Source organism: Trachemys scripta, chromosome 3 (genome assembly GCF_013100865.1).
Source record: "Trachemys scripta elegans isolate TJP31775 chromosome 3, CAS_Tse_1.0, whole genome shotgun sequence".
Lineage (NCBI taxonomy): Eukaryota > Metazoa > Chordata > Testudines > Emydidae > Trachemys > Trachemys scripta.
In genome coordinates, this window is record NC_048300.1 from 60,141,483 (window position 1) to 60,167,601 (window position 26,119).

At 58.3% G+C, this 26,119-nt stretch overlaps 1 protein-coding gene and 1 pseudogene across 1 annotated transcript; one reads left to right on the plus strand and one right to left on the minus strand.

Moving 5' to 3' along the window:
* Window positions 1-172: 172 nt before the first annotated feature.
* On the minus strand, window positions 173-25,529 carry LOC117874489 (spectrin beta chain, non-erythrocytic 2-like). The gene is made up of 20 exons (XM_034764651.1): window positions 24,050-25,529; window positions 19,449-19,556; window positions 13,807-13,968; window positions 12,650-12,781; window positions 12,213-12,404; window positions 11,523-11,606; window positions 10,247-10,365; window positions 9,973-10,087; window positions 8,993-9,079; window positions 8,377-8,492; window positions 7,238-7,385; window positions 5,019-5,128; window positions 4,532-4,622; window positions 4,234-4,383; window positions 3,727-3,864; window positions 2,813-3,069; window positions 2,283-2,406; window positions 1,560-1,754; window positions 994-1,149; window positions 173-193 (listed from the first exon to the last, which is right to left on the minus strand). The coding sequence occupies exons 1-20, from the start codon at window positions 24,470-24,472 to the stop codon at window positions 173-175; spliced, it is 2,928 nt and encodes a 975-aa protein (XP_034620542.1). The 5' UTR covers window positions 24,473-25,529.
* Window positions 20,764-22,959, plus strand: LOC117874092 (annotated as a pseudogene).
* Window positions 25,530-26,119: the final 590 nt, after the last annotated feature.

Genomic DNA, 26,119 nt, shown 5'->3' on the forward strand with positions numbered 1-26,119 from the left:
GGGGTCTGAGGCAACCCTGCCTACTTGGCTTACCAAGGTGTTTCCTTCCCCTACCACTTGGGGCAAAAGATCAGGGCTGGGGATCAACACTGGGCTGACTCTCTCAGGCACTGGCACCTGGAGATGGGACCCAAACCCAGGCCCCCTGCATGGCAGGGGCAGACATTAGCCACTAGGCCACCAGGCTGAATCCCTTCAGCATCGCAGTGTAGAGAGTTAAGACCCACACCTGGTCCTCCAGAGCACCTAGCCCCTAGCCATGGGAGCAGCCTCTGCTTCATCATCTCACTTGTGTGACAGGGGATGGGAGTGCAGGGGGAGATATGCTCTGTGGGGAGCTGTTCTCTGTAGGGTGCAGGGGGTGGGGGAGCAGGGGATGGGGAGGAGGCTGTGGGGGAGCTGTGCTCTGTGGGGTGCAGGGGGTGGGGGAGCAGAGGGTGAGGGTACAGGGGGTGAGGGAGCAGGGGAGCAGGGGGTGAGGGTGCAGGAGGTGGGGGAGCAGGGGATGGGGAGGAGGCTGTGGGGGAGCTGTGCTCTGGGGGGTGGAGGGGGTGCGGGAGCGGGGGGTGAAGGGGGATCCAGGTTTCCCAGCAGACAGTTCCACTCTGCTCTGCATGGAGTTGGTTCCCTCCACGGCGATGCAGAGTGGAAAGATGTGTGAGTTGTTGGCAGCCAGACCTTGGCACACAGGGGCTGACGCAATCCCTTCCCCTCTCCCTGCTTGGCCACAGTGGGAGTTGACAGGAGAGGCCTAGAGTCAGCTGGAAAATTCCAGTGAGCCCTCCGTAAAAGGCCAGGGCTTATGGCTCTTGGGCCTGAGGGCTAGAGTCTCCCTGAGGTGACCTCGTTTCTACTCCTGACACCCTTGGTAACCCCTAGCTCCCACATGCCTGGCAAACGCAGGGCACTGCAAGGCTCCCAGGAAGCCAGTAGAGGCCACCGGCGACTCCACTTACCATGGCAAGTCAGAGCGGCGCAGTCTGTGGGACTCACCTCCATCTCCCGCTGCTGGCTCAGCAGCCCCTGCAGCCCCTGCAGGTCCAGCTTGCTCTTCACTGTGGCAAAGCCACTCTCCACCTGGGCGATATCACGGGCCAGAGCCTCCGCTCTGCATCGAACGGCCTCCATGCGTGGGGAGACTCGGGCCAGCTGGGAGAGAGAAAAGCGAGGTGAACCCCAGTGTGAGCTGAGCTCCCTTCAGAGATGCTCCTGGGCCTCTCATGGGGCTAGCTAGCTGCGGGGCGCAAAGGAGGAATAGGGATAACTGTGCAGCACTAGCCTCGGCCTTGGCTCCCAACCCCTCCCCCCCGCTCTAACCACTAGGACACACTCGCCTCCCAGGTTCAGGAACAGAACCCAGGAGTCCTGGCTCCCAGCCCCCCTGCTCTAACCACTAGACCCTACTCTCTCAGGCTGGCACTATGCAAAGGAGCCCCCCATTCAGTCAGACTCTACTGTCCTGCCCTCACCTCTGACTGGGCCAGCTGTGCTCTGCATGGCCACTAGTGGTTTGTTACCCCGTCCCCCCCGTCAAAGGCTCCCCACGCCAGGTCCCTTACCAGGCGCTCCAGACTCTCAGTCTCAGCTGCTGCCTCCATGACTCGCTCCCGCTCCTTCACCACGTCATTCAGCATCTCCACGGCCTCCTGCAACTCACCCAGGGGGCTACTCATGTCCTCACGGCTCAGCTGCTGCCCAGCCTGGGCCAAGGGGAGGTGCACAGGCTCCTGGGAGCCCAGCCTGCTGGTCCCTGGCTAAAGCAAACACACAGGGACACTGGGGCTTTAGAGAGAGACTGGGACACGTGGGGTGACTCCGCCACCACCTGGCCTGCGAGGGGTCCCGTGGAGCCTCCTCACCATGCACTCAGGGTTGCTGGTCTCAGCCATTCCCCAGCAGGATTGAGGTCAGTGGCCACTGCACCTCCCCCACCTCAGAGCAGATCCTGGCAGCTGCTGGGGGTGATGCTGGAAAGCAAGGGGTTCCACTTATCCCCACCCCCACCCCTGACCTCACTCAGTCAGCAGTAGGGCCCCTCACCGAGTATATAATGCCTGCATCTGTAACTTTCACTCTATGCATCCAAAGAAGTGAGGTTTTTACCCATGAAAGTTTATGCCCAAATAAATCTGTTAGTCTTTAAGGTGCCACCAGACTCCTTGTTGTTTTTGTAGATACAGACTAACACGGCTCCCCCCTGATACTTGCCACCCAGCCTGACCAGCAGGGATGGGATTCCCAATGGGGGCCCGAGTCCAGGCCCATCCCCACTCACTCCTCACCAGCGTGCCGTTCCTCTGGCTCAGCACCTCCTCCTGCTGCACATTCTGCAGGAACTCAGACAGCACCAGGGAATCGCGCAGGTCCTCCGCCCGCCGCTGCAGGGCCGCCCGCACGCACCCCAGCCTGGCACAGCAAATGCAGCAGTGGGACGGGGCACACGGAGAGGCACCACCACAGGGGGCTCCTATTCCTGGTGCCAACCACTGCAGGGAAATCCCTTCCCAACCCCTCAGTGCTGCCATTTCCCAATGCCACTCCCCAGGGGGCTCCCACCCCTCTGACACAGCCACCCCCTCCCATCCCCCAAGGTTGTCCCATTGGAGGTCTCCCACCCCTCTGACACCACTGTCCCCTCCCATTCCCCAAGGGTGCCCTCAGGGGATCCCCTCTCACCTCTCTGATGCCACATCCTCCCCAGAGGGGGGAATCCCCTCACACCCCTCCAACGCCATCTCTTCCTCACATCCCCTGACACTACCTCCCACTCCTGTAGCCGGACGCTCTCCCTAGTCCGGTTCCCAGGACTCACTTCTCCTCCACCATCTCCACCTTGCTCTGAATCTTCCCAGACGTCACGTGCTCTGCAGAGGGCTCTCTCCCCATCTCCTCCCGCAGGCCTTGGAGCTTGATGCCCCACAACAGGACCTGCTTCTCCAAGCAGCTGATCTCCTGGAGGTCCCTGCGGAGCTCCTCTGGGCTCCTCATGGGGGCGGGCTCCGACAGTGAACCCGCCACCCCCTGCAGCCAGTGCTCAGCCCCATCCAGCTCTCCCACCAACCGCAGAACCTGCAGGAAGAGACTGGAGAGTGGAACAGGCAGGACCTCCCAGGCCAGACCCCCTGTGCCCCGGCCTCAGGGTGGGCAGGAACGAAAGCTCCTGCGGGCGCCGTGGCATCGCGTCGCAGGGAAGACCAGTTGGGTGTGACCCAGCTCCTTGCTATCCCATCCAGGGCAACACGTTTCCATGAAGCATCGTAGGGCTCTCCATCCTGCAGCACACACAGCACCTGGTTGCCCACCTACAGGCATCTCAGACAGAGCAGGGGCAGTCCTGGCTGTGCAGCACTGAGGCCACTGCAGTGCCAGATCCAGCTGGAGGAGCAGAGACTTCCTGAGCTGGCTCCACAGGGCACCTGTCCTAGGTGGTGTGCGTGGCACTGGGCTGGCTGATCTTTGGGGGAGGCCGGCCAGGGCCATCACCCCCCACCCTGCTGACATTCCCCGGGGAGACTCCCTTGCAGGGGGCTGCAGCCGAGGCTCGAGTTGGCCCCTGCACCAGCACAGCCCAGAGAATTGCCACAGCGACAGTGGGGATGCCTTGTCCCACCTGTGCCTGCATTGGGTCTGTCCCTGTGTCCCGGGTTTACCCCCTTCCTGCCCTGCTCACGCCCCTCAGTGTCTGCTACGGGCTCGTGCCTGGCAGAGAGAGATGGCACCACGCACCTTATCAATCTCCTTCAGCGCCGCACCGTTCTCCCGGTGCCTCCTCTGCAGCTCCTCCCACAGCCCTTCCAGCTCCTGGAGGACGCCTTCCACCTGAGGTCTCCCTCCATGGCTGCCACACAGCAGCTTCTGCCCTTCCTGCGGGACACAGACACACACTGTTAGGTGATGCCCACCTGGGCGTCCTGCTCCGCAATCCCTTAGAGGGGCCTGAGAATGAGGCACGTGCCGAGGACGGGGATCTGCCCTTCCCAGCCCCCCTGACCCTGGCCACACGGGGGCATGGATCTCACTGCCCACTCCCATCCCTCCCCAGAAGGCAGCGGAGAGGAAACTCCTCCTGGCGCCCCAGGTGCCTGGCGTGAGAACCCAGTATTATCCCCCAGTCGCACAAAACACCTGCCGCTGGGGATGCCATCAGCATGGTGCCCCCTCTGCCTCCCCAGCAGCGAGTTGTATGGGGGACTCCCAGTCCCACACAGCACGTGCCCCACAGCTGGTGCTCACCAGGCGCAGGGCCTCAATGCTGGAGCTGTTGCCCAGGATCTCCTGCTGCAGCGCGGCCTGCTGGGTATGTGCGGCCTCCAGGCTCTCTGCGTCCTCCATCTGGCTCAGCCGGACGCTGAGACCCACGTTCTCCCTCAGCCAGGACACGGCCTGCCACGCACCATGGGGAGAGACAGCGCATTACTGCCAGCTGAAGGGTGGGGGGCTGCGAGCAGAGGGGGAGACACACGGGGAAACACTCGATGCTGGGACCCAGGGACAGGGGCTGGGACGCGCTTTGGCTCATTGGAGACGTTACCACATTAGCAGCCTGACAGAAGTCCTGCAGCTGGGCCTCCTGCTGGGATGGGCCCCGCACAGCGTCTGACTGTCCTGGGGGTTTCCTCCTCCTGCGGGAGAGAGGCAGAGTCATGGACAGTTTCTCTCCTACCACAGGGACCCCAGCAGGCTCCGCCAAAGGACCAGGGCAGCCTCATACCACACAGAGCCCCAGAGCTACAGCTGCAGGGCAGGGGCTGGTATCCACACCATGGGGGCCCCACAGATTCAGGGCATGGGGGCAGCTGCCTGTGCCAGGGAAACCCCAGGTGCCCATGTCCTTCCCTGCCTGCTATGCCCCTTCTGGGGACTAGGTTCTGGAGCTGGGGATGGATTCTTACAGCTAAGGAACAGGCCCAGCCCAGCAAATGCTCTAGGTCCCCTCCCCACTCTCTCCTCCTAAGGAATACCTGGCCTATACCCCTCCCTTGGACCCCATTCTTGGGAGCGGCCTGCCAAGTCAGTACCTCTTACTGTTGCTGTGGCAGCCAGGGGTGGCCTGCTCTCCTGGCAAGCTCGGGCTTCCCTCCTCGCCTCTCACATGCTCCGTCACATTCCCTGCAAAGTCCTTCTGCACCTAGGACACAACAGGAGCCTCCCAGGATCCGATTCCTCCCCCAACTAGCATCGGGTGGAGGAATGGGGATCAACAGAGCCAGATCAGCCTCCCCCCGTGCCAGGCCTACCACCTACTCCTCTGCCGCCACACACAGGGCACTCCTGGGAGCAGGGCCATCCTGGCCATGGGCGGCAGGTTTGTAGAAATTTTGGTGGTGCCCAGAACCCGCCCCTGCCCAAGCTCCACCCCCCCAAAACTCTGCCCCCCACCTGCCCAAGGCTCTGGGAGGGAGTTTGGGTGGGGGAGGAGTCAGGGGTGTAGGAGGGGTGCAGGGTGCAGGCTCTGGGAGGGAGTTTGGGGATGGGAGGGGTGTGGAGGGAGGAGGTGAAGGCTCTAGGAGGGAGTTTGGGGGAGGGAAGGGGTTCAGGGTTGGGGGTAGGTTTGGGGTGGGGTTGGGGATGAGAGGTTGGGGCAGACGATTAGGGTGCGTGGGGATGAGGGCTCTGGCTGGAGCTGGGGATGAGGGGTTTGGGGTGTTGGAGAGGATCAGGGCTGGGGCAGAGGGTTAGGGTGTGGGGGCTCTGTCTGGGGATGGAGATGGGGGGTTTGGGGTGTGGGAGGGGCTCAGGGCTCGGGCAGAAGGTTAGGGTGGGGGGGGGGGGGGGGGGAGGGGGGGGGGGGGGGTGGGGGATGGGTTGGGGGTGCAGGCAGGCTGCTCCGGGACAGGGGCCAGAGAGGATGACTCCCCAGAGCCCTTTCCCTGCCGGCAGCAGCAAGCTCTGGGGGTGGAGCCCCCCTTTCCTACCCCCACTGTCACTGCAGGTGCTCCTAGGGCCCCTCTCAGGTCCAGAAATCTCCCTCGCCTCCCACGTGGTGGGTGCCGGGGGTGCTGCGTGCACCTCCTCCCCTGCTGTTGCGCCTGACTGTAGCCTCACTGGGGGTGAGGGATGGGGCTGCCCCTTGCCCAGCATGGGGCAGGAGCAGTGACTGCGGGCGGGGGGCCCCCTATGCTGCTGGAGGGTCCCATTGGAAAATGAAAGGGTCTGAGGGGGAAGGGCAGGCTCAGAGTCAATCTGCCCTGGCAGTGGAGGTGGGGGGGGCACTAGGATCCTGCGGCAGCAGTTGCTGTAGGGAGCCAACGGAAGAGGCAGGGACGCTCTGCTCCCTCCGGGGCCCAGGGACGTGCACGGGGGCAGCAAAGGGGGGCTGGGGGACACTCGGGGGAGGCACGGGGGGCAGCAGGTGGGGCCGGAGGGGAGACCCGGCCCCAAACATTGGTGAAGCTGGGCCCCTGGGCTCCAAATATTGCTGGTGCCCGAGCACCACGAGCACCATGTGGGTGTATAACTCCCCGCCCATGATCCTGGCAGCAACACAGGGTCCCAAGCAAAGCCTGGTGACAGGTCCCTGGGGCTGTGGGTGGGGCAGGTGCAGCTGTGCCGCCTCTCTAGAATTCCAGGTGCCAGGGCGACATCACAGACTGACACAGGTCAGAGCCCAGAGGGGGACACAGAAACATGTGCTAAGCTGGCCCAGGCAAAGGTGTATTGAGAGGGGGGATCTGAGCCGGTGTGTGGGGTGCATGAAGGGGCAGGTGTATGCAGAGGTGGGGCACATACAGCACTCCCAGACCATCCCACAGGCCGGTGTTCAGAGCTACATGCAGGTCACCTGGGGCACTGCAAACAGGTTCCAGGTTTACGTGGCACCCTTGTCACTCAGTGTTCATAGAGGGGATCCCAAGGTTTGGAGAGGGGGTCACACAGGGCTGGCTCCAGCATTTCTGCCGCCCCAAGCCAAAAAAAAAACAAAAAACAGCCGCGATCGGCGGCGGCATTTCAGCTGCAGGTCCTTCACTCCTAGAGGGAGTGAGGGACCTGCCGCCCCCAAACTGCTGCAGGTGCCGCCCCTCTCCCTTGGCCGCCCCAAGCACCTGCTTGTTAAGCTGGTGCCTGGAGCCAGCCCTGGGGTCACAGGAGGGGTCACACAGCTGTCACTTAGGGTTCACGGGCTCAAGCTCTTTCCCCATGTGCTGGGTGTCTAAGGGAAGTGGCTCTGGTTTGGCTACTCTTGTTGCAGGGAAGGGGAGGGCTGGAGAGAGGGAGGGGCCCCAGCTACCATACTCACCACACTTAATGGGACCCTCCTCCACTTGTCTGCGGCTTCCTTCCCCGCAACTCCCCCGCTGCCGGCTTCTGTCTGCTCGGGGCTCAGGGCATCGGTCTCTCCCATCGGCAAACTGCTCACCAGGGCCAGCAATGGTGACGTCTCGTTCCTGGGAGATGGGGAGCACACACAGGACAATGGGAGGGGAGGGGAGTGAGAGGCAAGAGGAGAGCGAATGGGGAAGAGAGCCCTAAGCTGTTCTGGCCCCGTGAGTCCTCTGGGATTGAGTCAGGAGCAGAGTCTGGCTCACTGCAGCCATAGCTGATGTGGGTTCTGTCCCAAGGACCCCGCTCCAGCCAGGCGTGGGGACCCCCAATACCAGGGAATCCAGCAGATGATGGAGACGTGGGGCCAGATTTTCAAAAGCACTGTACACCCAGCCGCTCCCAACAGCCTGACCCTACCTGTGTAACGGGAGCTGAGCTCTTTGGAAAGTCCAGCTCTTGTTTCCCAGAGCTGAAACTCCAGCTCCAGCGCCCCACTGCCCAATGGCGGGCAGCTCAGATTTGAACGTATCCACAGAATGGGCCAAGCCAACACCTTTCCCACGCCACCAAGCTTGTGGGGATCAGCCGTGGCCACGGATTCAGATTCTGTAGCTCGGGGAAGAGCAACTTCAGCTACTCAGGAACCAACATGTGTGTAAACCCAAAGCCACCCTGCCTGTTTCTGGCTACGCTCTCCTATGATTGGCTGAGACACTCAAGCAGCCCACTCTCTAAGTCAATCAAATAATAGCTCAAAGGGCAGAGGTTACTCTGGGGCATCTCATAGGTCACTCTATCTGCCCTCAGAGCCTCCTCCCACCAATGCAGCCTGCACCCCTGTAACCAAGGGTTCTGGAGCATTCTCCCCAGTGTACAGAAGAGCACTGAGGCACACCTCCAGGGCCACACAATGAGTCCAGTGCAGAGCTGGGAATAGAACCCCTGGCTCCCTCATGCTTTAAGTCACACGCCCTTCTGCTCACCAGGTCTTGAGGCAGGAGTGGGCAACAAGTGACCCCTGTGAACGCACACGCGTTGCTAAATTCAGCCCTGGGCTTGCTCTGTGTTTAGGGGGGATGCTGGTGGGTGTGTTGCTATGAGGCTCTGCTGTACCTCAGCGCCTGCTGAAGCTGGGCCCAGCTCTCCTTGACGTCTCGGTGTTTGTGCAGGACTCGTACTGCCAGGCTGGGATGGAGGCTGATGAGCTGGGACACAGTCACATCCAACATCTGGAGGAGCGAGAGGGGCACAAAGTGAGCTAATGGGGCTGTCTGAGGGTGCCCCTCCGGAGAGCAGAGCTGAGCACAGAGGCTACCTCGGGAATGCTGGCTTAGCCCTCCAGGGGCAGGTGAACAGCAGGACACAGGGCCCCAGCTCCCTTCTAACAAGCCCTTCCACTGATCCCGCCTCTCCACACACCAAATCCTGCCCAAGATCCAGCCCCTCTGAGATGTCAGCCTGACAGCTGAAGGCAGCCCTGGATGCAGCCACTCCCGTTAGAGAGGATTCAGGGCATGACGTACGCCGAACCCCTTGATGCTGGTAGTTCGGCCAGATGAGGGTTTGACTCCAGGCCATTCTGCCCATGCCACACCCTGCTAGGGGCTGTAACGTCCATGTCCAAGCCAGGTGATGGGGGGAGACGTCCCGTCAGGGCACGCACAGTACGCCTTGCCTCTCAGGTGAGACGTTTCGGGTGAGTTTGGGACAGCGCAATGCCAACACTTACCATGACCTGGCTAGCAATATCCCTGACGTCTCGGTCCCGGACGGACTCGGGGTCCCCCTGCTTCCCCACGCCACAGAGGTTCCTCCACTGCAAGAAGCAGCAGCAATCATTGTACCCCTTAGGGGAAGGTGGGGACAGGGCCCTGCTCTCTGCAGTGCCTCTGAGCCATTTGGATCCCCTCTGAGTGATCCTAGTCCCCACCCCATGTCACACAGGAGTCCCCTCCTCCAATCCTGCTCCCCAATGACAGGGCTATCACCCCTTGCAGCACCAGCAATGATGTAACTCAGGGGTCTGGCTGAGAGGGGCGGCCACTCCATAGCAGGCAGGGGAGTTGGTGACTCAGCCCTAGAGCAGGGAGTCCCCAGAATGTCACCTTCCCAGAGGTGCTAGGGAATGTCCATCATTTCCTGGGAGTACAGACAGGCCCCAGGGAAGAAGAGGCCGAGTGTGATATTCCCTCATCAGGCCCCCCATGGCCCCCTTCTCACTTTGGGCTCTGCTCACACCCTGGGGCTGGGGAGAGGCCTCGCTTCAGCTCAGATCCAAGTGTCTGATAGGGATAGGGCACAGGCAGTGGGATAGCTCACACTCTGACTGGCCAGGAGAGCCAAGCTCTTTTCCTCTACGCTGAGTTGGGGGTCCCCCTCTCCCTCCTTAACTCCCTTGATACCCTGCCTGCAGCTGCAGAGCTGGTGGCCAGGGAAGAGCAGAAACTGCTCATCAAGCCGCTTGGGGGCTAGCTGGGGCGGCTGTAGAGCAAAGCAAGGGGCTTTCTCCCCAGCCTCCTGGTGGGGAGAATACTCCTTCCACAACCTCCCCAGCCCTGTGCTAGCCCAGGTGTCAGGGGCTGAGAGAGGAGTGGGCTTTTCTCCAAACTGCCCGATAGCCTGGCGTTAGAACTTCCCATCCTGGCACCCCGCGCCCCTCAAACCATTGATGGGGCCGGAGCTGATCCTGCTCTGAGCCCTCAGTGGTACCTTGGCGTGGATGGCTCTGAGGAGCGTGTCCGCTTGCTGGAGGAAGGCAGCTACCTCCAGGGCCAGCTGCAGGGTCTCATGATGTTCCTTCAGGGTCCCCTGAAGCCGCAGCCACCTGCGTGGAGAAAGCAGGAGGAGGTTATTGCAGATCGTGCTGCCCGGTGCAGCCTCCCCAGCCATTCCCACAGTCACGTGACTCACAGGCCAAGACCTCCCTGTGCCCAGCCTGCCTGGCTCTGCAGCCCCCAGGCAGCTGTGACTCCTCCCCACTCACATTTTATTGAGGTGCTTGCGCCGGGCGGAGATGCTCCTGCTCTCACTCTTGCCATGCTTCTCCAGCTTCTGGGCCAGGCTGTTCATCTCCTCATGCAGGCCCTGGAACTGCTGCTCCTCCTGGGCTCAGACAGAGAAAGAGAGAAATCCCACCAACTCCCCTGGCCCAGCATAACGAGCCAGTCCCCATGAGAGAGATCAGCTCCTGGCTCCAGCTCCAGTTAAGCGCCAATGTGGACACAAGAACAAATGGATATAAATGGGCCATCAACAAGCTTAGGCTTGAAATTAGGCGAAGGTTTCTACCCATCAGAAGAGTGAAGTTCTGGAACCGCCTTCCGAGGGGAGCAGTGGGGAGAAAAAAACCTAACTAGCTTCAAGGCTGAGCTTGATAAGATTATAGAGGGGATAGTATGATGGGACTGGCATGTAGCTGATCTGCGACTGCTAGCAGCAAATATCTCCAATTGTTGGTGATGGGACACTAGCTGGTAAGGGCTCGGAGTTACTACAGAGAATTATTTCCCAGGTGTCTGGCTGGGGGTCTTACCTACATGCTCAGGGTCTACATGCTCAGGATCACCATTTTGGGGTTGGGAAGGAATTTTCCTCTGGGTCAGATTGGCAGAGACCCCAGGGGTTATTTTGCCTTCCTCTGCAGCATGGGGCACAGGTCACTTGCAGGTTTAAACTAGTCTAAATGGTGGGTTCTCTGTAACTTGAAGTATTTAAACCATGATTTGCGGGCTTCAGTAACTCAGCCAGAGATTATGAGTCTTTTATAGGCGTGGGTGGGAGAGGTTCTGTGGCTGGCAGGGTGCAGGAGTCAGGCTAGATGATAATGATGGTCCCTTCAAGCCTTAAAGTCTATGTGCTTCATTCCAGATGCTCCAGCACTGGCTGCTGAGACTTGGGCAGGAGCCACTGCCCAGCTGGGTCTGGGTCCTGCAGCACAATGGACTCGGTGGCTAATGGGCATGGCTTCAAAGAACGTTCTGACGCTTGTGGCACCAGGGGGCGCTAGGCTCAACAGTGTGAACATGCAGAGGCCTCCCCAACGGATAGCTGGGTGTTACCGAGATGTTCCGGCTCACCCCGGGTCAATCAGTCATTGCTCTGGTTAGAACATCAAGCCAGCGAGGAGCTGAGATGGAGCCCTGGCTAGGAAGTCCGAGGTGTCCCCTGGGGGCCGAGCAACAGCTGAGAAACGCAAGACATCCCCTGGGAGAGGGGTGACAGGGACCAAGCCCGCGCCAGGCAAGGGGAAGGACTCTCACCTGTTTTAAGTCAAGGATGCGGCGGGTGAGCTGGATCTTGTCCATGCTCTCTTGCAGAAGGACAGTCAGCACGGGCTTCTCTTCCTGGGACAGATGGGGGTTAGAACACAGAGAGGGCAGAGGAAGCCAAGAGATCTACAGAGAAACGGCCCCAGACTGAACCTGAAGCAGGAGGTCTAGGGTGAGGGCAGGGCAACTGGGAGTCAGCACTCCTGGGTCCCACTCCCAGCTCAATGTGTGAATTTGGGCAAGTCCCTTCCCCTCCCGGCCTCAGTTTTGCCTTCTGTAATGGGGATAAATGCCCTGGAGTACCACCACCCTGTCCAGGGGTGTTCTCAGCCACCCTCTACGTTACGCAGGCAGCTAGCTCCTGGTTGCCATGGCAAATGCAATTTGCCTACAGGCTGAGAGTATGACGATACCATTTTTAATCAAGTGGCATTTTCCCTGTTAGTGCCCTGGCCCCACCTTCCTCCGCCCTACAGTCCCATCCTGGGCCCCAGGCTGCTGCCCTACCCTTTCCAAGTGGCAGGTCTCTGCTCAAGAGTCAGTGGCAAAGCTCAGAGACCCCACTGCAGAGGCAGGGCCCCCTGGACATTGCAGGGGGTGGGGCACATTCCTAATGCATCACCCGGCAGTTGGGAGACAGCTGATGAGGTCCCATCCAGCCTGCTCTCCCACTCCCCATACCTTCTGCCTGATCCAAGCCTCCAGCCGCTCCGCTCTCCTGTTGAACTCCTGCAGGTTCCGCAGCCCGCCCAGCGCTTTGTTCTGATTCCCGGCTGTCTGCTTCAGCAGCTGCCACTGCTCCTTCAGGGCCAGCAGCTGCCTCCTGACAGTTTCCACACTGGGGCTGGGCCGGCCCATGAGCTGCTCACCCATCTGGGGAGAGGAAGGGAAGGGAAGCAGCTCAGAGAACCTAAGCCTTGAATCCACTGGCCTGTTGGGGTACTGACTGGGCATGGAGGAGCACAAAGACATGGGGCTAGCCAGGCACTGCCTGGGTGCAGGAGAGGACAGCACGGACCCAATCGGGTCAATTCTAGCAGGATTCAGGCTGGACGCCAGGGGGTTGCTGCGGAAGAGGCTGGAATGGGAGTGGGTCTGTCCCAGAGCCCCCATCATACCTGGTTCAGTTTGATCAGCGTGTCCTCAAAATCCTTCATGTCTCTTTGCAGGGTCTGTGCCACCCGTTCCCAGTCCTGGATATTGCAGCCATCCTTCAGATCCCGCAGCTTCCCGCGCACCCAGCTCTCGGCCTGGAACACAGGGAGGAGCTCTGATCTGGGAATGCCACTGAAACAGGCCTGGGGACGGCACTGAGCCACTTCTTCCAGGAGTTGGCGTGACAGCTGGGTAAATGGGCCCATCCCAGACAGGGATACATGGGGCCATTGGTCTGACAACCTGGTATGACAGGGAGATGGTCCATTGGTCTGAGCTGGGGTAGCAGGCAGCAGGGGATACTGGGCTAGATGTCCTGTCGGTCTCAGGTGGTGCAGGTGGGGATACTGGGGAGATGGGTCTGACTTGGCGCAGGAGCTCCTGATTTGTCAGAACAAGAACAGTCTGCACTCGTGAGTCCCCTGGAATGGGGCTCTGGGCACAGTCCCTGGGAGAAGGAGACTGAAATGCTAAAGCCCAGAATTTCTGGCTGCCTCTGGAGAGCCCTGCAGTCTGGCTGGGCCACGTCCCCCTCACCTGGCAGCCAAGGCCCTTTGCAGGCTGAGTGGAGAGGACATAGCCAGGCGGGCAGGCCTCACAGGCAATCTCTCTACCCGCCGTGTGAGGAGTCTGTTCTCCTTTCATTCTCTCTCCCCCTGCTGCCCCCCCCATCCCCCTGCAGAGCAGACAGAGACACCCCTTCTTCGTGACCCCTTTTCCTGTGCTGGCTCTGCTGCTGGGGGTGGAGGGAGGAGGAAACTGGGCCCCTATGCAGGCTGACCCACGCTCCCTGGGGCAGACGGCCTGGAGAAAGGCAGCCAAATATGACGTTATGCCACAACAATGGCTTCGCTCGGGCTGAGCGTTCACTCCCCCTCACACTCCTGCTGCTCAGATGAAAGACTTCCGGCCATGGACACATCCCCGCTTCATTCCTCCATTGGAGCTGGAAGGAAGGAGCTCTCTCCTACCATCACTGCTCCCCCCAGGGGCCAAACCCACCACCCCCAATGTAGAGGCACACCGTGGTGGGGCAGCATCCTGGGCAATTGCTCCATTAACCAGACATTCACTGAGCTCCCTGCTCCCAGACCTTCCTCCAGGGATCCCCGGACTCTACCTGCATTATCTCTCGGTTGAACTGGACTATGAGAGGGCTCTGGTTAGGGACATTTGCCTGCCCTGCACTGCTTCGGATGTCAGTTTTCAGCCCAGCCAATCCACTTGGCTCCTTGTTCTTGACACTTTCCTTCCAGGGGGCTGCTGCGTGGCATCCTGAAATCTAAGGGAGTCAAAGAATGGAAAGACTTAGTGCACTTACCTGGGGGTGGAAACCTGAGCCAACCCAAACACACACATGAAAGGGGATGGCAGCCTGGTTTGTTCCCACAAACATTAAATACTATCCATTGGCTTCAATAGCTCTGTGCCAAGACACTCCAGCTGAGGATCTGGCTCACTGACTTCAATGATTTACACCAGCTGAGTTTCTAGTTCTGTGTTTTTCTGAGACGGAAGTCACGTGTCGTTCACAGAATTTGTCGTGGCATCACAAACACACATGGGTCTCTGCACTCGGCTAGTCCTAGGCACAATCCATGCTGCAAAAAGTTTGCAATCTAAATAGACAGACAATGTAAAATGCAACTATCTCCATTTGCTTCCTCTTGTTTCAGTACATTTCCTCTCCCTTATGTTACACAGGAATTGCTTTACTGGATCTTCCCTGAGCTATATCCAGATAGGGTCTCTGACAGTTGCCAGTAGCCCATGCTTCAGAGGAAAGTGAAAGAAACCCTACAGTAGGGAGTTGTAAGAGAACCTGCTCCTGTGAAAAGTTTCCCCCTAACACCCATCAGTTAGAGGTTGGCTTACGTCTAGAAGCAGAAGATTTCACAACCCTTCCAAAACTTTCTCTCTCTTAAAAATCCTTATTATTGTATCTCTGGACATTCTCATTCTCCAGACAAATCTCCAGTCTTTGTTGAATCCTGCTAAGTTCTTGGCTTTTGACTTCAATGGTATCTAGTGGCAATGAGTTCCACAGCCCAATTGTGCACTGCATGAAGAGGGGTTTACTTTGGTTAGTTTCAAACATATCACCTTTCAAATTCCCTGGATGTGCCCTATTCTAGTGGTATGAAGAGAATGGCCTGATCTACTTTCTCTACACTTCATTAGCTTGTATCTTTTGATACATCTATTTATCTCCTCTCTAAAATAAACAATGCCAATTTTTTCAATCTCTCTTCACTCTGAAGTGTTTCCAGGTCTCTAATCAATCTTATGGCCCATCTCTATTTTGTCTAGTTTCTTTGTGAGACGGATGAGCAGAACGGGCATAATCCAGATTTGTACAATGACATTTTTATATGTTCTGTATCATTCTCCATCCCATTCCTCATGCATCTGAACATTGATTCCCTTTTTGGACAGCAGCTCCCTACTGAGCAGTCTTTACTGAGCTGTCCTCAATGATGCTCAGGTCTTTTTCCTGAGCTGACCCAGTTAATTTAGAACCCCGTAAGAGGGGTTCTAGAACAATTGTATAGTGGGGGTGCTGACAGCCATCAAACCAAACTGTAAGCCTTGTATATGATGGAAATCGTTTCAAGCCAGGGGGTGCAGCAGCACCCCCCACACCCCTACTTCCAGCACCTATGCCCTGTAAGGTGTATGAGTAGTTCAAACTATTCCCTCCAATGTGCATTACTTTGTATTTGTCACCACTCACTCTCACCCACCATCGTGGTGCCTATTTACCTAGCTTGGTTAGATCCCTCTGAAGTTCCTCACACTCTTCTCTGGACTTGACTAACTTAAATAATTTTGTGCTAGCTACAGATGTTCCCACTTCCCGACTCACTCCCTTTTCCAGATGAACACATCTGTCAAACAGCGCTGGTCTCAGTCTGGAGCCTTGGCTCACCTCACTGCTAACCTTCGCCATGTTGAAAATCAACCAGTTATTCGGACTCTCTGTTTTCCGTCTCCGCCAGTCTGCGATCTGTGATGGTATTTTGCCTCTCGCCCCATGGCTACATAGTTTTCTTAATATCCTCCTGTGCAGGACTTAATCAAAGGCTTTTTGGAAGTCCAAATAACTTATGTCAACCACTTTGCCTTTATCCACTATTTTATTGACATGTTCAAAGGAGTTTTGATAGATCGGATTCTCCTCGGCAGAAGCCACGCTGGTTAGTCCCCATGATTAGATATGTGGTTTATAATTCCTACTTTTAATCATCATATGATGGCAATAAGGTGGGCTGTAATTCCCAGCATCACCCTTCTTCCTATTTAGAGGCAGGGACAACATGTGCTGCTCTTCAGTCCTCTGGTAAGTAGCTGATTTTAGTGAAACTGAATATTTTTGTGAGGCGCTCAGACATTTGTTGCACTCTCTTGGCATCCCCATTCCCGCCCCCCCACGCCGCTCTGCCCCAGCTGCCTCCTCCTCCTTCTCAAGCCTGGCCCCAACCCCTAGCCCTCAAGCACAACATCAAAGCACAGAGTTATCTTGGAAGTTTCCCTCTACTCCTCCCACAGAGCACAGGGAGCCATCAGCATTGTGTCAATTGCACTCAGCCAGAAAATGGAGTGGAGCAGCCTGGGAGCCCACTGCCCTCTAACATGGCCATGGCAGGAATGGGGATCACCCCTGTCCCAAAGGATCTCTCTCCACATATTTAAGCTACTTTGCAATGTGACAGATGTTGTGTTTTCTGCTCAAGGAGTGGAAATAGCAGGGGGGCTGCAGGTCAGGAGTGAGGGGCGCTGGCAGAGCTGTGTGAGGGGAGCCCAGGGACAGGAATAGTGCGGGGTGGAGAGGAGGACCAGAAATGAAAGGCATTAGCAGACCTGCATCAGGAGGAAGTTTGCTTAGTACCATCTCTCTGAGTATTGCCTGGTTCTCTTACTTTCAGCCGCCTCCTGCTAAAAGGAATAAAATTCAGCCAATAGAGAAATGGTTCTGGAGCTCTGTCCTCCTGGGGAAGGGGCTGCAGTGCCCTGATCCCACACCCATGCCTGCCCCCACCAGACTCCGAGGGCCCTGGGGACAGGGTTTTCCTCGCCCGAACATCCAGTGCTCTTTAGTGATGAGCAGAGCTCCAAAGCAAGAGAGCAACTGAAAGAAAAGGGCGATTCGCCCGCCTGTCTCCCTCCCTCCCCACATGGTGCTTCTTCGTTCCCCAGGAGCTCAGCCCACAGCTCCTCCAGGGGCATCTGGAGAGTCTTATTTGAAGTAACTCATCAAGGGGGAGAAGCTCTGCATTTCCTTTGGGGTTTCGCTCTCGTGGTCCGCACTGACGGAATGTTCTGTCCGGGATCCAGCTCCGACGGGGGCGACGGCTAAGGTCAGCCAGAGACGGAACTGGCCTTCCTCCAAGCTCAGCTGCACAAACCCCTGCGGAGGGCCGGGGTTGTGAGGATCTCATGTCCTGCTGCATGGAGGGAGCTCAGTGCCAGCCTCTCTTCCTCTGGGAGACGGAGCAGACCAAGAAGCCTGGCCTTGTACCAGCTACGGGCATGCCCCACAGATCTTACAGTCCGGGCACAGGAGGCACAAGGACAGGGATCAGGCAGTGGCCAGGCAGTAGAGTGTGATGTGCCATGGTTTTAATAGTGAGGGTTGTATGCGCACCCCGAGGAGGGAACATAGGGCCTAGTGGATCCAGTTGGAAAGGGGCAGATCAAGGCGCAGCACTTGGCACGGAGTAGGGAGAGGTGGAAAAAGGCTGCACTGTGGGTGGTGAGTTGGGCAGCTTATCAATACAGCTGTATTCTTGCAGGACAATTCCCCCCACCCCCAGCGGGACTGCTTGCTGAGCCAGACCTCCTGAGCAGCCCTGCTGCAGAAGGCAAGAAAAATCTGGAGATTGGTTCATGTAAAGGCCATACACCCCCTGCCAAGGGGTCAAGGCCAAACCAGGACGCAGCCAGGTTACAGCAGCAGCCTCTCCTTAGAACACAGCAGCAGCCATGCAGCCTGTGGCACACACTGGCTGAAGAACTCTGGCCAGACTTCCATGTCCCGGGTCCCTTGGGCTCAGGACCTTATTGCTCTATGGCCAGTGCCAAGGGGCTCTCCTGTCCCTCTCTGTGCCTCATTGTGGGGTGCCCCATTCTGCTCCCAGGAAGCCTCCAACAGCCTCTGGGGGCTCAAATTCTGTTTGAATGGGGGACTAGACATCCTGGCCATCACCCCAGCGCTTTGGCGAGAGAAGGCAGGAGTGGTATGACAGCTGCACTGTCCACAGGAGACTCAAGCTCGGAGCTCCAGCAACAGGATCCGGGGAAAGAATAAAACAGCTGGAAACTGAGGCTTGATCCAAATTGGGTGGACAAACCCCTCCCCCATACAACCCCAAACCAAGCCAGCAGGCACTCTGCTCACTGCCTCCTTCAACAAACCTGCGACCCTCACCTAGCCCTCTTACCAAACCTGCCCTTACATCAGGGCTGGACTAAGGCAATCCAGGGCCCTAGACACGCCCCCTATGGGGGTCACCATGCCATGGGCATGCATGGCTCTGCACCTGGCCCCAACCCCACTTGGGTCACCTGTACCAGAGCCCTAGGCTGGGCTGGTGGGAAGCCCCACCCTCCCTGAATCACTGCTCCCTGTCTTCAGGTGGACTGGGATCCATCCCTGGGAAGGGAAGATTCTGCCCTCAGCCACTGTAGCAGAGGACTTGGGGGAGGGGGAATTTGCAACACCACCCTAGCAATGAGGGTCTCCCCAACACACAGAGTTTTCTGCTGGGATGGTGTCAGACAGTGGGGATGACCTGGAGCAGCGGAGTTACCAGATACAGATGGGGCAGCCGCAGCGTACCGCCCTCAGAGCACTCGTTTCAGGCTCTTGGCAGATCTCACTGTGCTCGTTACACGTGGACCACATTTTTCCAGCTTTTCTGCACAACCTCGAGGGCTAGAAAAATAGTTTTAAAAAAACCCTGGAAAGAGACTCTGATGCTGTCATGCGACTCCAGGAGCCGGGGCCCTGGGCACAGCCCATGGTACCTTCATGCAGCCCTGCTTAAATAAGCAGCAGCAACACTTGTGCGCTGAGACGCTCAGCGACAGGGCTACAGCCAGCAGAGACTCTGCTAACACTGTTACTGTTTCCCCAGGAGACCAGAAGCAGGGCACAGGGAGGCCACTGCGAAATGGAAGCCTGAGGAGGGAGGGGTGGGATGCTGCTTCCTTTCAGGTAACCATCCCTGGACTCTCCAGCCCCCCTCACCTTCCTGTTTAAACGCTCAGCCCGTTCCCTTTGCTGCTGCAGCCCTCCCCACACTAGGCCATTCAAATGGCTGGAAGCCCAGGATGTGTCTGCACCAGTCATGCACTTTTCAGAGCAGGATCTGAGGCACCCCCCTGCCCTGCCCTGGACGGAGGCGGCTCACAGCTGAGCCCGCTGGGCCTGCTTTACAGACATGACAAGCTCGCTCAGTTATAGGGATTGGCCTATGTACAAAACTCAGCCTCAAACCCCAGAGCTGGCAAGCATGTTGCCCCATTGGGTCAGGTTTGCCATGAGGCCCCTAAATGAGAGTCTTGGTTAGCCCCTGCTCCACTGGCTTTTCATCACAACCGCAGGCCTGGGAGGAGGGATATCATTTTTCCCAGCTACCCTTGTGCTCAGGAAATGTCCCCTGCAGACCACATTCACACAGCACCAAACCAACCTAGAATATCCCACCCCAGTACAAGACCCACACAGGCCCTTATAAATCAAGAGAACCAGGGACGTACCATATGGAAGGGAGGACCTTTGTCCACCGGAGAGCAGAAATCACCAGCAAGGGGGCTCCTGGCCTCCTGCTTTTCTTCCTCCACATCCACTTCCTTTCTGAGAAAGACCTAGAGGTGGAGAAGCAGCGGTCTGTAAGGGCTGAGTCTCACCCACCCACCAAGAGAGGTCTAGAGACCTCTTCGCCGAGCAGCCAAAGCCTGGGCTCCTTGGATAGGGGCTTTCAGGTGTAGACCCCCAAAGGTCACAGTGACATGCTGCCTGTGTTTGCCTGAACCCCCACCACCCTCCTGTTAGAGGCTGTTGATCGTGCTAGGAAAGGGTTAAGTGGGCTTGGCTGCCTCTCTGAGGCAGGTGGCTCAGCAGCCCACCTGTTTGGGGAGAGACGATCTAGGGTGTGGGCTGAGCTGGCCCATGTTGTTACCTCGTTACTGTTAATAGAGCCAGAAAGAGAGAGGTGTGGGATTGGTTGGACTCTGCAGTGTGTGGACTGTGTTTCAGAGCAGGCTGGGAAGTATACCCAGGACTTCTAGGATACTGGATGCTTGCAATCCTCCCATCTGGCAGAGAGACGGGTCATCTTTAACATCTGGAGTCACTTCTACTCTTATAGTACAGGGGAAAAACAGCTGGAAGAGAAGCCAGTAATAGGGACTCGCTTACTGTGCAGAGAGAGTCCTTGGGGTATGTGCTAGTCACTCCCTATCTTTCATATCGTCCCTTTGGGAATCACTGCACCATAACACCGCCCACGTCCTGAGCTCCTGCCATCGGAGGGGCTCAAAGCACTCTGCAAACATTAGCTCCGCCTCACACAGGCCCCTCGGAGGTGGGTCAATACCGTTAGCCCCATTTTACAAACAGGGAAGAGGAAAGACTTGTCCAAGGGTACACAACACATTTGTGGCAGAGCGGAGAATAGAACCCAGGATTCCTGGTCACACCTGCTCTAAACAATAGACAATACTCCTTCCCTGCGAAAGCCATTCTAGGCCAAGTCTTGCTCACCACCTTCCCTCACAAGAAAAGGCTTCAATGGGGCTCCTCCTGGGAGTGAGGCATGCAGGTCTGGACCCCAGGGGTATGTCTATGCTTCAAAACAAACCCCGTGGCAGCGAGTCTCAGAGCCCGGGTCTAGAGACTCAGGCTCACAGAGCTAAAAACAGCTGTGTAGATGTTCCCACTCGGGCTCTGAACCCATTCCCTCCCCAGCCTTTAGTGCCACTGCTGCAGTCATCCTGGCTTGGCTCTGTTGGGATGGCTATATATAGAGCCCTGTGCGGATACAGAATCTGTATCTGCATCCGATCTGCAAACATGGTCCACGGAAATCTGCGTGAGCAGATTCGGATATCTGCAGATATCATGCAGCTATGCGCAGATTTGCAGGGCTCTAGCTATATGCTGTAAGTGTCAGGCAGCAGCAAACGTCCTAGGAATCGCTGTAGCTGACACACCCTGGGAGTCCTCTCGCTACCATTTCCCTGGCACCTACGCTACACGCACACCCTGTATTGCCTCTGGCAGGCTCAAGCAGCCCTGCAGCAGCACTATCTACCTCATCTTCACTGGAGGAGGCAGCCCACCCTGAGCAGGAAAGGGGACATGAGGCGGCAATGGATGATCAGAAACAGCAGAAAAGTCTAACTGAGCTTAACACTCCCAGACAGAACCATCCTGGCAGCTGTGGGATGAGCAGATCTCAGAGGGAGCAGGGCCCTCCTTGCCCAGCCAGTACCCACAGGTCTGATCCCCCCCCCCCAGAGGTGACGGATACATATGTACATTAGCGTCTATCCTGTTTGTGGAACGGCAGGTGGTTAGAGACACTAAGCGGCTGCTGCTGTGCCAGGCACAGTATCCTGGGAACCACTCATGGGCAGTCCTGTCCCCACGCCTATTGTGGCCTGCTCGGCCCTTCCCCACCCAGCGCTCAGCAATGGGAGATAAGCCTGCAGGTGACACAGGCACGTTATACACACTGTGCCTCGCAGTTCACCAGCTTCAGGAAAACAGGGCTGTCAGCATGCGATGACCTCATCCTTCCTGCCGAACTGCTGCGCGCTTGCCCAGCCCCAGCCCCTCCAGCAGACAGCTCCGGAGTGCACGTGAAATGAAGAACTAAGTTAGGCCTCGCCTTGCTTTGGGGGCTGGAGGCGGCAAATGAGAGGCTGGTGCCCCAGACTGGCTGGGACTTTCAATGCCAGCCACTACCATGTAAACCAGAGCCACCCAGAGGAGGAACCAGCACAGACCCCATAGGGCTCAATGCCAGGGAGACAAGCGTGTGCACACGCACACACATGTTCTTGGCTGAGGATTCAGGGTCATCTTAGAGGACTCTTCCTTGGGGTCTAATGAGATAGTGCAGTGAGGTAATGTGCTAGTGGGTCACCACTGAGAACCTGGACATCAATCCTGATTTCACTCAAGTGAAATGAGCTTAGTGGCCTCAGTTTACCCTCCAGAAAATGCTTCTCTGCATCACAAACCACAATGTTAATTTGGCATATCCGTTTGCACGCATGAGGGCTGGAACAGCGGGGAGAGATGGGAGGGACCAGTGGGCTACAATTCAGGATCAAAGGGCATTGAAAGAGCTGTGTGTCAGAAGTCCAGGATGGGAATAACAGCGGGGGCTACAGGTCAGGAGTGAGGCGCATCAGCAGAACTGTGCGTGGGGAGCCAAGGACTGGAATAGCAGGGAGAGGGGACCGCAGACCAAGAGTAAAGGGCACGGACAGAGCCCAGGGCTGGGATAGCAGTGGGGGCTGCAGGCCAAGAATGAGTGTGTACTAACATGTTGTTCTCTCTGTCTTCCAGCCCCACAAACCCTGTCTGGATATTATAGTTCCTTCTCTTCTAACCCAGCTTCCACTCCAGCACACTGTACTCCTCCTAACATGTCCTGACTCCCTGTCAGCCCTCTGTCCTTCCCTCTCTTACAAAGCCCTATTTCACAGGCCTCCCCTCCCTTCCCGCCCCCTTCTGTGGGGGCTGACCCACTCACTCAATCTCCCGAGTCCCAAATAACAGGGGGGAAAAAAGCAATTATTGCACGTCCCCTCCCGACCCAAAAAAGAGGAGGCAAAGGATCTATGAGAATCCCCCTTTCATTGCCTGAGCTGGGGACTCAGTCAAGCTGCCTAGCGAGAAGTAGGAACAGGCTGAGTGGCTGTTGGGTTTTCAGAAATGCCGGGGGGGGGCCGCATCCTCCTGCAGGCCATCCAGAAACCGGAGCAGGACGAGTGGGGGGATGGGGAGGCCACCATGGACTTCGCCCTGAAGCTGGAGAAAACCGTCAACGAGGCACTGCTGGACCTGCACAAGGTGGCTACAAGCCACGCAGACCCACACATGTGCAATTTCCTGGAGACTCACTACCTGGATGAGGAGGTGAAGCCCCTCAAGAAGCTAGGCAACCACGTGACCAACCTGCGGCGTGTGGGGGCGCCCAAGGCGGGGCTGGGCGAGTATGTCTTCGACTGGCTCACCCTGGGCAACAGCAGCTGAGCCCCGAGCTGCCCGCGGTGCCGGCCCTTTAAATCCTGCTGCCCAGCCCAGCCAGAGTCCCCCCTCCTTCTCCCCCCGCCTGCCGATCACGGGGTGACCTGGCCCCTCCAAAGTCTGTAACTGGCATTGAATAAAAGCTTGGCATTAGCAAAAAAAAAAAAAAAAAATCTGCCTGTGTGCTGAGCACACCAGAGGCTTGCGTGAGGCTGTCTGGCCTTTACTGGCACTGAAGCTCAGAGGTTTGGCGATCACGTACTCTGCTCTCTTCCCAGTCTTGCCCCACTATGAAAGCAGCTATTTTGGGGTTAAATCATGGGGAGTTTCTACTTGAGATCTCAGCTGCTTTCTCCCAACACCAGCCTTAGGCCACCAAGGGGGTCTTCTGAGCTCAAGCATCAAGCAATTAGACGAGGTGTGTGTTTGAGTGGTTAGAGCACAGGTGACTGGCTGTCAGGACTCCTAGGTTCTGTTCCTGACTCTGACATAATGTGTGATCCCTGGAAGAGACCTTCCCCTCTGAGCCTCAGCTTCCCCATCTGTAAAAGGGGAATAATGATACTGCCCCCCCCTCCCCCGCTTAAAATTGCTGTGAGGTCCCCAAAGGAGAGGTGTGGGGATTACCACAGTGATTCAGAGAGAGGAGCCCTTAGGAGCGCTTGAATGCAGATGTATCCCCAAAGGCATGCTCATCTTCTTGTCTCCAAACTCCCCCTCGCCCTCACTGTGGGTTTCTTCTCCCTGGGGGTGGGGGTAATGTTGCCTCTACAGGCTCACGTGGTTAGTGCTCCTACTGGTCTTCAATAACAGGACAAACAGAGAAGCAACCGAGCTCCAGAGGCCCTTTACAAGAAGGGACGTCCTTCCCTGAGAGAGACCCATGTTTGTCTCCCTCCACACATTGCCTGTGCTATCGCCTCTCACTGGGAAGGAAAGAGAGCAGCAGACATGGAGACTCCCATAGCTGAGGATTGGAGGGGGCGGGGGACAGATCTAGCCCTGATGTAACAGAGAGGCAACTGCAGAGCAACAGAGCACAGCAAAGGACCGTGTCTATGCAGGGTCCTGGGGCCAGGGTACAAAGAGTCCTTACCTTGAACTGAGCCTTCCCTGGTCTGCTGTTGTTGTTGTTGTGATTCCTCTCACAGCTGGTCCGGACTGGGCCCTTAGACACCCCTTCCTTGCCTGGGCCAGGCTCCCCATGCCAGTTAGATAGCGTGATCTTCTTAATGGAGCGGGCTAGTGAGTTGCGGTTGAGCTGGTCCTCGTCGGTGATGCCCTCCTCAGTTGGGCTGGTGCTCCGGAACCCACCTCCAGTGGGCACAGGGCTGGACTGGGCCCGAGCAAAGTACAGGGGGACACACTCATTGAGGTTCTGGCGCAGGGCACAGTTATCCAGGCCAGCCATGGTGTCATCAGGGCAGGAGTCCCCGGGGAAGTCCACCGTGCACTTGGGCAGGGAGAGCTTGGTGCTGATGGTGAAGGGCTGGATTTTCCTCGCCGTGCTGCCGGACATCCTCCCCCAAACATCAGCCTTGTGGAGTCCCCAGGAGATTGTGGGGGATATCACAACCCCAAATTCCCCACCCGCTGCTGCCAAAGGAGAGGTGAGGCAGAGAAGAATCCAGCCAGCAGCCTGCAAACCTCGAGGCAAGGAAACGACACAGGATTTCAGCTGAACTCCGCCTCCAGAAACAGAGATGGAGAAGCCCCAGTTGGTGCCGTCTAGTCCGTCCCCCAGGGCCCAGGGCCAGATCACTCCCCAGGCTTCTGTCCAGCCTCCTTTGAAATGGCCCAAAGCGTAGGGCTTCCAACCGTTCCGAAAGGCGAAAGTCACAAAATAACCATCCCAGGCCCCTTGGGGGAGCCAAGGGAAGAGATCCCCTTCCAGAGGGGCTGTCAGAAAACAGGAGCTGAAGAGCGGGAGAGAAGAAGGGAGGTGAGGGGGGGGATGGATCCCATCTTCAGACCAAGATGATGAAAATGATCCTCCCAGGAAAAGGCTGGAAACGGGGCAGCTCTGCAGAGCTGAGATGGAGAGTGATGCGTCTGCTCCCAGGGGGCAGGCCTGTCTCCCGCAGGGTGTTGAGAGACCTTCCCCCACTCCCAGGCTGGCTGCTGGGGTCTCTCCTCCCCCCCTCGGTGGGCTCCGTGTTCTCCCCTGGGCTGGCCAGAGCAGGCGCAGGATGCTCTCCTCTGCTGGCAGACTGCGCTCCCCCTCCCTGGCTGGGTGCACGGCGCTGTCCCCCCAGCACCGGGGGAGGCTCGAGGTCTCAGTCGTCCGCCTTCTTGCGCAGGTTGAGGATGCAGAGCAGGCAGGTGAGCACCGCCTCGCGGGACTCCCGAGAGCCCAAGCGGGCCCCCAGGCGCCGGAGCAGCGGCAGGAGGCGCTTGCGAGCCAGGAGCAGCAGGCGGGCGAGGAGGGTGCGCAGCAGCGGCAGCAGGAGCAGCGGGGCGGGCATGCTGCGCTCAGGGCGCCGGGCCGGGCTCTGCGGGGCAGACGCACAGTGGGGTCAGCAGCCCGGGCAGGCGGTCCATCCTGCCCGCCCGCAGCGGGGATCCAGCCCCGCGGGGCTCACGCCTCTCCAGCCCTGCTCGCCCCGCGGCGTCCGTCCCCCTCCCTCGTCCCGGCTCCCTCTCCCCCGCGCGGACCCAGCCCGTCCGGCAGGCAATTCCTGAGCATGAGGTCATGCGGCTCCCGAGCTCACTTCCAGCCCCGTTCCCCGGGGCTGTAGCGGGGGCCCGGGGCGCTGCCCGGCATTGCAGCCCGCCGCGCAGCAGGGGCCGCGATCACAACCGCTGCCCGCGCGCCGCCCTGCCCCGCGGCTCTCTGCTGCCCCCTGGCGCAGCGCGCGGACTGGGGCCGGGGAGGGAACATCATCTCCGAATGTGCCCGGCGTTGTCCAGGCAACCGAGCGCCGGAGGCGATGATGCAATTGAATTCCACCGGGATGGGCGGCGGAGCGGCCCTCGGCAAGGAAACTTCTCCGGGCGCCATGGCAACGGGGAACGGGGGGGCGCTGCTGGGCCAACCCTCCGGCTCCCGTCCGCTCTGCAGGGCCAGGACCACCACCTCTGCTGGCCCCTTGCCCCAGCCAGGCGCCTTCCCCCCGCGTCCCCCGGGAACTGCCCGCGGCCCTCCCGCCGCCTGGCCCTGGCTCCT